Here is a 13,405-nt window from a genome sequence, read left to right on the forward strand (position 1 = left end):
ATCCAGGATGTTGGTCAAAAATCTTTAGATGGGAACAAAAGGCAAACCTCACATTGGCATACAGAAAAGTACAGACGTGCTTTATTAAACACAGCAGGGGAAAAACACCATATGAACAGATATCTTGTACTAGACAAAGGGACTCCTAAGCCTAGATAAATACAACAACAATCCAGTGATAAGGATCAAGCTCTTAGTTACACTGAATTTGGGCAATAGTATACCGTTACTACGATATGCAATATGATCAAACATATATAAGGCATTTTTTTTTTATAAATACAACGTTTAGCTATTAGTATATACATTTTCAATGCTGTATTTTGTGCTTTTGTGTATAAGACTTGCCCATTCTTGCTATATAGCTGTATCAGAAAAATGTATTATGGCTACAGATAAACATCAATAGTTACTGATTTTGTTTTGATTAAATGGACATTCAAAAAAATGTTGAGTATACCAATTCTGTATCTACAGGAATCTACCATTATTAAACAGCTGTTAAAACAAGACAACATGATCCACAGCATAATGCATTAGAAATAAATCAATACACGCAACATATTAAAGATACATGTGTCTAGGTCTCCTTGACATGACTTTGGATATACTAGGAGCCTTACTAGCTTATCTATATTTTTATTTTTTGTTTATTTTATATATCTGGTTGTTGGGGGGGGGGGTTATTTTTTATTATTCACTGTCATTTCAACATGCAAACGTTTCAAAAATAAACACAATTTATAAAAAAATAAATGCATGTGTTTAATTTAGTTGTAGAGCAAAATATACCTGGAAATCCAGCACTTGGTTCCGGAGGGACTCTACCTCTTTCTCTCGTGACTGCTGGCGACTAACTAATGTTGAAACTTGTGCTTTAGCTATATCAGAAAGGCTATGCAATCTAATGGAAGATAAATACAGTAAATGGATATTTTAGTGTGATACTGCAAATGTAATATCTCAGACACCAGTTATACTATTGTTTTGATACTAATTTAAACAGAAAAATTTACACTATTTAAACATTTCGAACTTAAAAAAATGTCTTTAATTGTCAACTACATGAATCTAGAGACTGAGTATTGAAAGTTTAAACATTTGTCTTAGATTGGGATTCACCAAGGTCCATGGCATGTGAAACAGCGGGACAAGAAACTACGATAATATTATTTGAAAATGTAGGAGAGAAAAATAATACAAAATCCAACAAACATAAATAATGCATGATGTGGGATGATTCGCCTGTTGTCCCTTGACACATGAAAATGCAACGATTCCTAAATCAGCATTTAAAATGGACACACTGTATACACACACTGGCTATATTTCGGCATCTGGGGCACTTAGCACTTACTTTGAGATCTCAACCTTCAGTTCCGCTTCATTTTTCTCCAATTCCATAATTCTTCTTCGGTCTGCATCAGATATTACTTTACTTATACTGTTTGCAAGTTCATCCCTTAATGCTTGTTCTACTTTCTGTGCCTCAATATTGATTCTAGTAAGCTGAGACAAAATAACAGCAACTAGTATGAAACAACAAACTCATTCTCTGTGCTAATGCATATTGCAAAAGGGATGAGCTCAACTAAAAACAGCAAAGCAGTGCTTTGGCTAATGTACAAAAGGAAACACCATAACCATAAAAGGTTTACTCAAGATTCATATCCCTCTGTAAATAAGATGATTTAAAAAACATCAATACACACGTCTGTAGTGTTAAGGTAGACACAATGGAATTTTTAAAGTACTGTAGTATAACAGACTCTCACCTAATTCGCTGCACATGGGAGATATTAAGCAACCTTTACTTTCTTCCTTTCAGCTGTTTGTATCTACAAACTGGATGCAATGTGTTCACTACTGTATGTATGACTTCTTAACTGAGAATATTTACCTGTGTGATCAACTTATATGCAACATGTGTTTGACAGTACATATATGAATTTACACTTCTTGTATGAAGTCATTTTTAGTTATTTAGGGGCCTATGTATCACACTGTTTTTACATAAAATCATATAGAAACTGCAGTTTCTGCATAATTTAATGTATTGTACCTATGTACTAGTGGCACAATGCAGGAGATTTCACAGAAAGTTCCGGCAAAGTGCTAATCAGCGCTGCAGATCTCAGTCCCAACTATTATCAACAGGGACTACGATCTCAGGGTCTGATTCAACAGTGTATGCAAATAACGTCTATGGACGCAGTGGTGCCATTGTTTGCCACTGCAAATAAGCAGGGCCGGCACCACCATTAGGCAGCTGCCTAGGGATGGCCAGCACCTGGAGGGTGGCACTGCGTCTGCAAAAAAAAAAAAAGGTTGTTTCTTAAGGTGGGTATCCACTACCCGACAGTGAAAAGACTGAAGGATAACGATATCGTTATCCTTCAGTCATTCACTACACTGCAGGGCGCCCACACTGAACGATATGTCGTTCAGTGCAGGCACAATCAAATCAGCAAACATGCGAACCTGATGGCATGGTTAGGTTGACTAGCATGTTTTCACGATGATAGATGTCTACAAGAGGTCTAAGACCAAATTTTCGTACTATTATCGAACGATATCGATATCGTTCAATCGCTCATTGCTTTACTGTACAACACTGACCGGGGGTCTCAGCAGCCGCCGCTATACCCATTGTGTCCCCCACATGCCCGCACTTCATGGCTGGCAGGCAGCCACAGAGGAAACTATGGGGTGGTCCAGATATGCATAAAACCACCCCTTAGCAGTGATTCCAAGGGCGGTGTGCTCCTCCCCTTCCCAGCGGCCATTGCGAGGTCTGCTAGTACTCTACTCCTCTCCTCCGAATCCTACATGTGTGACAGGCTAGGCGGCCGTGGCAGTGTCACGGGACAGGTAAGTGGGAGGAAGTTGTAAGTGACTGGGAGCACCACCGAGAGCTGTGGAGCCCTGCTGTAAGAGGGAGATATAAGCTGGATACCCATCTCCTGCAGGTCGGGGGGTATGGGGCGTTATTTGACCGGTGGAGACTTTATGCACTCTGGGTCACACAGACAGGCTGTGTAGTGATCTGACTTACCCAGGATGAGGTGAGCTGACGCTACCCAGTAACTGGTGACACCTCTTCCCTCAGCCTGAGCAGGTTACAGTTGATATAGAATTTTAATTCAATTATTATGTTCTTCTGGACCTTCATGATCTTTGATCATTTTTAATAATTCACTTATCAGAATCCCAATTTAGGGGAAATTAAACTAATTAGGTTTAAAGAATAGTGTTTTATAGTGCACTATGTAAATAAAACAGTTTCTTTGGTTGGGACAGTAGGATATGTAAGTGAAAAGCTGAGGGGGGGGGGAAGGAGGTGGGCAGATGTGCATGTGAGGAAAATGTTAGAAGGCATATGTGCATGTTAGAAATGGAGAAAAATCACAAACTAATATAGTAGCTAAGGCGCCAGTGTGGATGCACTGTGTGCTATATCTGCTGGTCAAAAAAAGCCGCACACCTATCAGGGGTCTGCCGTACCCCCAACAATGTAGACCAAAACACAAACAGTGGATAGACGGCGCTGATTAATCACAGCAGATAAGTAAAAAATCATTAATATAGAGTAAAATTTAAATCGGTATTTATTTGTACATATAGTATATGAATAATCCCTAAATGGGTTTCTAAAGAAAAACAATCCTAAAAAACATATACGGTACTACAGAAAATGACAATAAAACATATAAATATAGCAGCCAGTAGATAATGATCTCCAATTCCCTTGTTGATGCAAGGTGCCAAAGTCCCTTTCCAGATCAGTACTGTTGAGCCCTTGTATACATCCATTGTTGCTCCAGTACTGCTCGACCATCAGCATATACTCCACCTTGAAGTTTAGCTCACATGTACTGTGTTTTGACACAAATGTTGCTATAAGTATCAGTCTGTGGTCCGCCTGTTATACAGTGTCAATATTGCTGGGAACTTTTTCATTGGATGCGGAGCCATTACTGCACACAGTCTCTAATATTTGATCTGGAAAGGGACTTTGGCACCTTGCATCAACAAGGGAATTGGAGATCATTATCTACTGGCTGCTATATTTATATGTTTTATTGTCATTTTGTGTAGTACAGTATATGTTTTTTAGGATTGTTTTTCTTTAGAAACCCATTTAGGGATTATTCATATACTATATGTACAAATAAATACCGATTTAAATTTTACTCTATATTAATGATTTTTTACTTATCTGCTGTGATTAATCAGCCCCGTCTATCCACTGTTCATGTTAGAAATGGAGCTGCTGGACACAGGGATATGCGAGATAGAAGCTGGCAGGCCGCGTGGGGCATGTAAGGAAAGTAATGCAGTTGGTCTGGGGGAGACAGGTGGTAAAGCTTTACATAGGGTGCCGGGAAACCTTCCACCGACCCTGCGCTTACGTACAAGCCGCAATTCACGTGTGCAGCAATTTCATTGCGATTACAGATGCAGAAATGAATCCATCGCAAAGTGAGTGACAGGCTGTCAATGTTTAGGGGTGGTGACGGGGAAGTGGTCAGAAAAACGCAGGCGTGTCTGTCCATTTGAACGCTGTTTCATGGGCGTGCATAAATTAGCCACTGCGATGGTATTCGCAGTTTGAGTACTCACTGTATGCGATGAGTCTTACAGTTGCCTATGCCGGCTGTCCTTTGGCAAGCATTAACAGCTGCGTTCCGTGCAAATTTGCAGCTGCTATCCATACTGAATCAGGCCCTCAGCCCTATGTACCAAACTCCAAACAGGAAAAGCTTTTCGGAATTTGGCCCCAGTAGTTTACATCATCTTCAGATCGTGTCTACTACTTTAAGCCTATTTTTCGATCTCTCTCTCACCGCCTCCGGAAGCTGACACTTTGTGCATGCGCAGTGTGAGTTTCCAGAAACGTGAAAGACTTCTACAATTTGCCGGGGATGTAATTCGCAGGGACATCGGTTACCGCAACCGATGTCCCTGCGAGTTCCCCTTTTTACATAATGGGGAGAATTTCAATAAAAATGAAAATATCCCCTGCAATATGAATGCTTCATAATCGAGGCAGTTTCGCCTTTATTAGTACATAGACCCCTCAGCCACTAGAGGATATACATCTGTGATAACATGGGAATGATCAGGAGATATGTGTGTCACACCTAACATTGAGATACAGTATGTGCACTTGAAACATTACTAATTCACATAACTGCATTTAGATATAAATGAGTTAAACTTTTTTGCTCAAGTGTTCACAACCTCTCAATTATACTCTGTGACTGTTAGATGTTTTCTCATGTTCTCACTCCAATATCGCACATGTTAAATGTGTTAATTTATATTTCATCGTTGCAAATACAATCTGTGTGATCAATTTCATATTATATGATTCATCTGCTACATTCTCAGATTTAATTTTGAAATAGGTAAATAACCTTAATTGAGCTTGTCTGGAGTTTTCATGCGATCTTACCCTGATACTTATAACTAAATGATTTGTGTAACAGTTGCTAGTGTTCAGTTCATCTGAGTATATGCGTAGTATCCTGGATTTCCAAGAAAAGCATCTCAGAATACATTTAAGTACCCAATATATTTGTGCCCAATACCTTATTTTTACTTTTATTAGATTAGTCTATATAATACGAATTAAAATTAAATTGATGATCTGCGTATTCTAAATATTGCAGAAGGGATGATATTATGTGTATTTATGACCAACATACGTATGGATACATACTGCATATATCCGTTGATATGAATAGGATATAACTGATTATTTGTCTATACTCCCTTTCTACCTTAGGGGTGAATTGTTTTAAATCATCTAGCAATTACCCATCAATTATATTCTAATATTCTTTGTGATCTCTTTATTTGATGATGATAGGAGTATGACAACAAGTTATAATTGGTGATCATTCCTTAAGCTTATTGCATAACATTAATATATGCCTTATACGTATGCACAGTATCACAGGAGAACTGTACTTTTTGGATATGATCAAGGTCTAATTGAATACCTGTTATGCATGATTATATAATGAGTATATGTTTCCATACTACAATAACTTTTGCATGTTTTTTGTTTCAATGGTCTTACTTTCTTTCATTTTGTCACTATTTTGTGAATTTAATTCAATACCTGTACATATGTCAAAGACTACCCTCTGAAATGTGATTATATGAGAGGATGATTCACACATGTGCTATTTAAATATCGTGGAATATTGCATTGTTCTATATGTTTCTATAAACATTGTTTCCAGGTCTGACATATACTGTATGGTAGGATAAGATCATATTTGTTCTAACCAGGACAACCATTTTTGCTTCATATTACACCTTTATACCACTACATATTTGAATCGAATTGTCCAATATTAGAATTTGATATACCCAGTTAGTGTCTGTGATTGTGAGATACCTACTCATTATTTATCCCACTGGGACAAGAAATGTTTTTCTTTTCTTAGGAGTATTTGTGATTATATTTGCCATATTTATCAGTGATCAGGAGTCAATAGGACTCACTGATACTATACAAGATACCATGTATCATATATTTGTTATATTCAGGAGATAACGTATTATTTCACAATTATTTCCTATATATTTTAAGGAGTACATTATTAAAATTAGATTTTTAAATGAATCATCATTACATATTACATTGATATATATTAATTTTTGAACAAGAGTGCCCCACAAAGGAGTTATCTCCACTTGCCTTGGCAAGGTTTTTGTTGTATGTCCTCTCAGGAACCCATAAACTAAAGAGAATTATAAGCCTCTTTTCTATTTAAAGAAAAACTTTACAGGACATTAATACAATTTTTTTTTTCTCAATGTATTTAAACCTTATGTTTACTTCATTTATATGGTTATTTTTTCCTGCCAATTTTTTTTTAAATATCATTAAATATTACATTCTAAATCTAATAATTACAGAAAGTGTCCCCAAAAAAGGAGTTTCTTCTTTTTTTTCCCCTGTCCTCAGAGAATAACCTGTTCAAAATATTTAGCAACTCTCAGATACATTAGTCTGTACACTCCTGAGAGTAAACCTATATCCAGAAAGTCAAAATCTGTGTAATATGTATATTTTTTACCTGCATCTCATGTAAAAATATGCAAAATAAGGAAAGTGGTTTTCAAAAAGTGGATGAACATGCTATGCAATTTGTTCACTGGATGAACACATAGCACATGAAATAAATATCACAGAAGAAACTCAAAATTTTGGAATGCAAGCAGGAGGTCGGTACATTTATTAAAGAATAAAACTAGAATATCATGTGTATTTGTTTTGCCAAGGAAAATTAATCTGAGCATTGCCCAGTCCAAAAATTGTGCTGTGCCAAATAAACCACTACGAAAAATGTTAGGATATTGTTTTGTGTTAAATTGTGTGTCTAAACCTCCTTTTTTATCACTTCTAGACAATGATAAAAGTGTGCAACTAGAAGTTATGAATAAAAGGCAATAAAAGACTTGCCACTTACTTCAGCAAACTTGGACTCAAGTTCAAAGTTTCGTTCCTCTACTTGTTTCAATGTGGTCCGCAAGTGTTCATACATTTTTTGGGAATGCTCCGCTCTTTGCCTTTCATTTAGCTCTTTTATTTCCAGCATGGTTATTTTTTTAGAAATTGAAATTATTTCATTATTTGTAATTGCTTTGGTGGCTTTGTCCATTGCATAATGACCTCCTATAGCAAGGTGTTAAGAGAATCAATGGTAAAAGAGTATGTCGACTATATTTAGGTATGCAAAATCAGTCTAACCCATATGATTTTGTGGTAACGTTAATGTTACAATCTTTGGGTTTTTAAGAGAAATACTGTTTTACATGGGTTGTAAAATAAAACTATGGACATTGCTTTGAATCAAAAATGTTTATATTAAAAACTAGAAAGAGAGGGAGTGTGGCTAGGACCCCAATATAATCAGACAAGTTATTGTAGACCACTCAATCATGAACATAGGGGCCTAAGCAGAGTTGAACTCCATTTACACAAAAAAGTAGGCATAAATTGTTTTAAAATTACACAATCTGCTTAGTATGCAGAGTAACGCATATCAGTAGTTTACACAAATTGCGAAAGCCAGTGATTTCCAAACTCAGGGCCTGATTCAGACCCGGTCGCAAGCGCTGAACGCTCGCAACTGGGTCGATGGTGGCCCAGCGCGCATGAGCACGACGGAGCCGGCTCCGTCGTGTGCATGCGCGAGACCAGAATAGTGACGGGCAATCAGTCGCTCCGGGTCTCGTACCAAAGAAGGCGTGCTGTCGATGTTGAGTGACAGCACGCCTCCTTTGGTGGGCGGGCCGGGGGAGTGGCTGCCCAAACGGAGGCGTTCCCATGTGAACGCCTCTGTTTGGGGGCGGCCTCACTGACATCACGAGTGATGTCAGTGGGAGAGATTACGGCTCTGTTAGAGTCGAAATCTCTCTGGGGCTTGCGGCAACGAGACCCTGCCACAAGGGTCTCATCGGAAGGCCAATGGTCGCGATGGTCTTGACCATCGCGACCATCTTCCTGGCCGCTCGCTATAGCTGTGGGTGGTCACCCTCAGCTATGCGAGCGGCCAGGAGGCCATTCTAAAAAAAAAAAAAATAGCCCGGCCCTGATTCAGAGCGAGCGGCTCTGAATCAGGGCCTCAGGTGACCACCCACAGCTATAGTGAGCGGCCATGATGATGGTTGCGATGGTCAAGACCATCGCGACCATCGGGCTTGCGATGAGACCCTTGTGGTAGGGTCTCGTTGCCGCAAGCCCCAGAGAGATTTTGACTCTAACAGAACCGAAAGCACTCCCACTGACATCACTTGTGATGTCAGTGGGGCCGGCCCCAGACGGTAGGTGTTCCCATGGGAAGGCCTCCGTCTGGGCAGCCACGCCTCCGGCCCGCCCACCAAAGGGGGCGTGCTGTCACTCAACATCGACAGCACGCCCCCTTTGGTACGAGACCCGGAGCGACGGTTTGCCCGTTGCTATCCAGGTCTCACGCATGCGCACGTCGGAGCCGGCTTCGTCATACGCATGCGCACTGGGCCACCATCGACCCACTTGCGAGCGCATAGCGCTCACGAGCGGGTCTGAATCAGGCCCTCAGTCCTCAAAGCACCCCTACAGTTCTGGTTTTAAAGCTGTCAATGCATAAGCACAGCTGGCTTAATTAGTAACTCATTCATTTTCATCTATCAAACTGTGATTAAGCAAGGATATCCTTAAAATCTGGACTATTAGTGTGCTTTGGGGACAGAATTTGGGAAACCTTGGTGTAAGCGAAACAATTTACATAGCGTACCATAATAACATAACATACACTGTAGTGTGTTATTGTCGCAGTTCCACAGTGAACTACAGTACGATGGGCATTCCCCATGAACTGACAAGACTGTCGGAATACTCCATTGTATATATGTAACAGTTCTGCATTCATATCCATATAACATAACCAGCTGCTGCGGTGCTCCTCCAAGGACTACCAACCAATAGCCCAAATAAAAAGAATTAATCCACATATGGTGCATACACATTGTCAGATAAAAAGGACAATATAAATTATAATAATATCATTCATAAAGGCCTTTTTTTTTTTTTTTTAACTCCTCCAACGACCAAACGATGGTCGATGCGCGGACACGGATGGTCGATATCAACCATCGCCCTTTACATGTAGGGAAACCTGGTCGATATCGACCAGGTTAGCCTGTTTACTATAGGGATGATCGTGGGTCGTTAAGTCGTTTGGGGGCTGGAGCATGTTGCTGGATATTCAATATCGAACATCCAGCACATGCAGGACGATCAGACAACAATATGTACGAGCCATAAGAGGATAGGAGGGTACTCACCAGACTTAATCATAAAATCAAATGCTTTAATATTCAAAATGCATACCAGAAAGTCATAGTTGAGAGTCAACGTTTCTTGGTCGCAGCCGCGGATTACAGAAACATGCAGGAGGCGTCTATTTACACAGGACATCTCCAGCATCATTAGCACATTTTAGCAATACTACTGCGCCTTTGCAATTAGCGTACAACTCTGAGTAACCTCTATGATCACAAAATAAGTAGGCAGCCGTTTGATATATAGACTCTCAAGTCCAATCGATAATGTGGATAAGTATCCGTAAACCAAATATACCATCTTCAGTCTACTGACAGTTACTCTTGTAATTTTTTTTTTTTATTATTCATACTATTGTTGTCTCTTAACTGACAATTTTGTCATTTTGATTGACAGAAATTATAAATAACCAAAACTATTCCCTCTATAAAGAAGAAAAGCATGACAGATATAATAACTATGAAATAAATTAATCTATGGTCAATTACTTCACATGTTCTTTAGTTTAGCGATACATAAATTAAAATGAAGAGATTCAACTATTAATGTTTTTGCAGCAAAGCATTGCACATATCTACACTTTGAAGGCACATTTTGGTGTTTACATTTGAAAAAATATATTTTCAAGAGAATCAGCTGTACATACCCAGTGCACCCGTGTGCTCCCAGGCTTGCTCAAGTGTGTTGAGTTTTTCTTTAGTAATTTCAAGTTCTTTTATATAGGAAGAAATCTGTGAATTCAGCGATGCATTTTCATGCTGTTTGAAAAATATAACAGTAATTAATATATTTACTTAAAAAAAACTGTAGATTACAGTTCTAAAAGTAAATATTGTAAGTTCAGTAAAACAAGATTTTGGTTCTTACCTGATAAATCTGTTTCTCTGAAGTTTTGGTGGATACTGGAGTGATACCATGGAGTATAGCAGCGCTGGAGAATGCTGGGCACTAAAAAGGTAAACTTTTCAGGGCAGCCCAGGCTCCTCCTCCCCTATACCCCGCCCTGTGCACAGGCCAGGCAGAATTCATTTAGAAAAGCCTTAGAATTAAAGGGAAAGGAGAGGAGGAGAAAACCCGGGCACACAATCATATGCAGGGACTCTTTTTAGCTGTTCAAAAACAGCTGTCCAATGAGGGTAATATTGTCCCTGGTGGTTCAGTGAGGGAGCAGATGTCTAATCCCCACGCTCCCCTCGGTGACCCCCACACTGGGTAGGGCCATGTCTCTAATACAGAAGTCTCTTACCTGTATCCCTGGCTCTTGATGCTGCATGGGTGGCAAAGCAGCCAAATAAATGTGCCCAGCACTCAGTGCAATAATAACACCTGTCTGGCCTGTGTAGGGGGCGGGGTACAGGGGAGGAGGAGCTTGGGCTGGCCTGAAAAGTTAACCTTTCAGTGCCCAAACTCATCCGTGTTTGCTATACTCCATTGTATCTCCCCAGTGTTCCCCAGGAACTGAAAGAGAAATTAATTTGTGTATACCTCAAGGTAAATGTACAAGTTTGGCGACTAACTTATCCTAAGCAGTTACAGAACTGTCTAGGTAGCTGGCTCGGCCTTCTTCCATGCACAAATAATTGAGTGTATTAGAGTGAAATTTATAGTGTTTTTTTTCTCACAAACACCGCTTTCTTTTGGTAGTATAATTGATTAAATATCAATCTGGTTAATAAAAGGATACAGAATAGGAAAAAAATGCACTTTATCATAAACTATAACATTACATTTTTTGTGTATTTAGGACACCAACACAGACACACCTGCACATAATTTACTAATCTTAATTTTTTCCATAGGGAAACTACAATTTTGTACTTTATTGGGAGCACTGGTTACACACAGCGTGTTAAATTATCACCACTCAGCTCTACAAAAGTTATTTTATAAATGCATGCGTGTCCGTGGATTTCCCATTGGAAATACCGTGATTTAGCTCCAGTTTAAACTGTGCAGAGGTTACCGAGCTCCTACTTGAATCCTGGAAGTCTTGCTGAGTGTCACTCACTAGGGTCTCTAATCTGGAAGCAACACCAGATGCAATGAACACTATAAGAACTCTGAGCATAAGTGTGGAAGAGTTCAGGCATCAAAAATTTACTTATGTTATTTTGATCTCAATCAATCATATATTTGTTGAGAACACTATCATTTATCACCATCATAGTATTATAGAAACAGTGGCGGCCTCTGTTCCCGATATCAGTCACCTTAAATCCTATGAAAGTGACAGTAGGATGATCAAGAACCTTACAATAGAGGAAAAGGCTTTAGAATACAATACAAGACTCCGTCAATCAGAATTGTATACCACAATGCTTATATAGCACAATCAAAAGTACAAAAAAAAAATAAAGCTTTATTTGTAATGCAATTTATTTTTGGTTACTGCACTAGATAGCTGAAAACTAGATTTCTCAAGTTACACTGTCATCTACAGATACTATACATATGCTATCCTGGACAAACCTGGGCATGCAAGGTAGACAAAATAAATGCAGACATGTAAACAAAGGAAGGAGAGTGCTGCTCATGAGAGAGCTTACATTCTAGTTGGAAGATGGCACTACAAATAAGTCAGCAGTGCCTGCCTTGCACAATTATGATGTATAAAAGCTGTAGGACCTGCTTCCAGGCCTGAAGATCAGTTTCAAGCCTAGAGTTGTCCGTTGATAATCTAGGCCCGCACAAACACATATTTAAAACAGATAACATATCCAAACAAGCTTCAATAATAGAGTGATTCTTCTGTCCATAGGACCTATGCTATTGGAGTAATGACAATGAATACATTTTCAATGATACAGTACTTGTACATACATTTATGACGTGTTACCAAGAGGTAATAGCAGCGTAAGCATTCGTCAAAATAAATCAGTATGAAATCACTATGATTGTTATGAAAAGCACTTAGGCGAAACTCAGGGCTGTTTTACATGCATCAGTCATGTTGATGGACACAAGAAGCTGCAACATGATGCATCCAATATTTATTAATACACAATAAATAGGTATTTTCAAGATGATTCTTGTGTCACTTTTGGTATAGAAAATACTGCCTATGTAGGAGAGACTTATTTTAGAATGCACTTAAATGTGGAAAAACTGATGACATGAAGCTATTTTTTTTTACCAGTTTAATGAAAACAGTTGTTTCTCTTTATGATTCAATAAAAAATACATAAAGAATAGATCTCAGCCAACCATCTAAAGCTTTGGCAATAACTTAAATAAGTAGGCCATTATGAAAATGTTTCATTCATTGTGATATTTTATTATATTTTTTAACCAGTCCTTATTATAAACAATTGTCTTGCACACTGTGATTGTGAGAATATATAGGGTATTTTGTACCCATTGTGGTAAGCACTAGAGTATACATAACTTACTCTCCTCATGTCCTGTTTTATCTTTTTTTAAGGCTCATACACAGTAGACGATGTGCTGAGCAATATTGATGAAAGATATTGGTGAAAGATATTGGGGGTACACACTGAATGATATAGTTAACAATATCGTTCAGTGACGTCATCCTGCCACATCCCTGAACAGGCACTT

General features: G+C 38.7%; 1 protein-coding gene across 1 annotated transcript in view; it reads right to left on the reverse strand.

The window, feature by feature from the left end:
• CEP290 (centrosomal protein 290) overlaps positions 1-13,405 on the reverse strand; it is a 186,737-nt gene that overhangs the window by 85,450 nt on the left and 87,882 nt on the right. Inside the window, exons 26-29 of the mRNA XM_088454395.1 lie at positions 10,494-10,605; positions 7,491-7,696; positions 1,358-1,509; positions 793-904 (exon numbers count right to left, since the gene is read on the reverse strand). Of these exons, the coding sequence (XP_088310521.1) occupies positions 793-904; positions 1,358-1,509; positions 7,491-7,696; positions 10,494-10,605 (582 nt within the window). The remainder of the gene's footprint in view (positions 1-792; positions 905-1,357; positions 1,510-7,490; positions 7,697-10,493; positions 10,606-13,405) is intronic.

The sequence above is a fragment of the Taudactylus pleione genome, unplaced genomic scaffold (assembly GCF_031769625.1).
Source record: "Taudactylus pleione unplaced genomic scaffold, aTauple2 ptg000040l, whole genome shotgun sequence".
In the NCBI taxonomy this organism is placed as follows: Eukaryota; Metazoa; Chordata; class Amphibia; order Anura; family Myobatrachidae; genus Taudactylus; species Taudactylus pleione.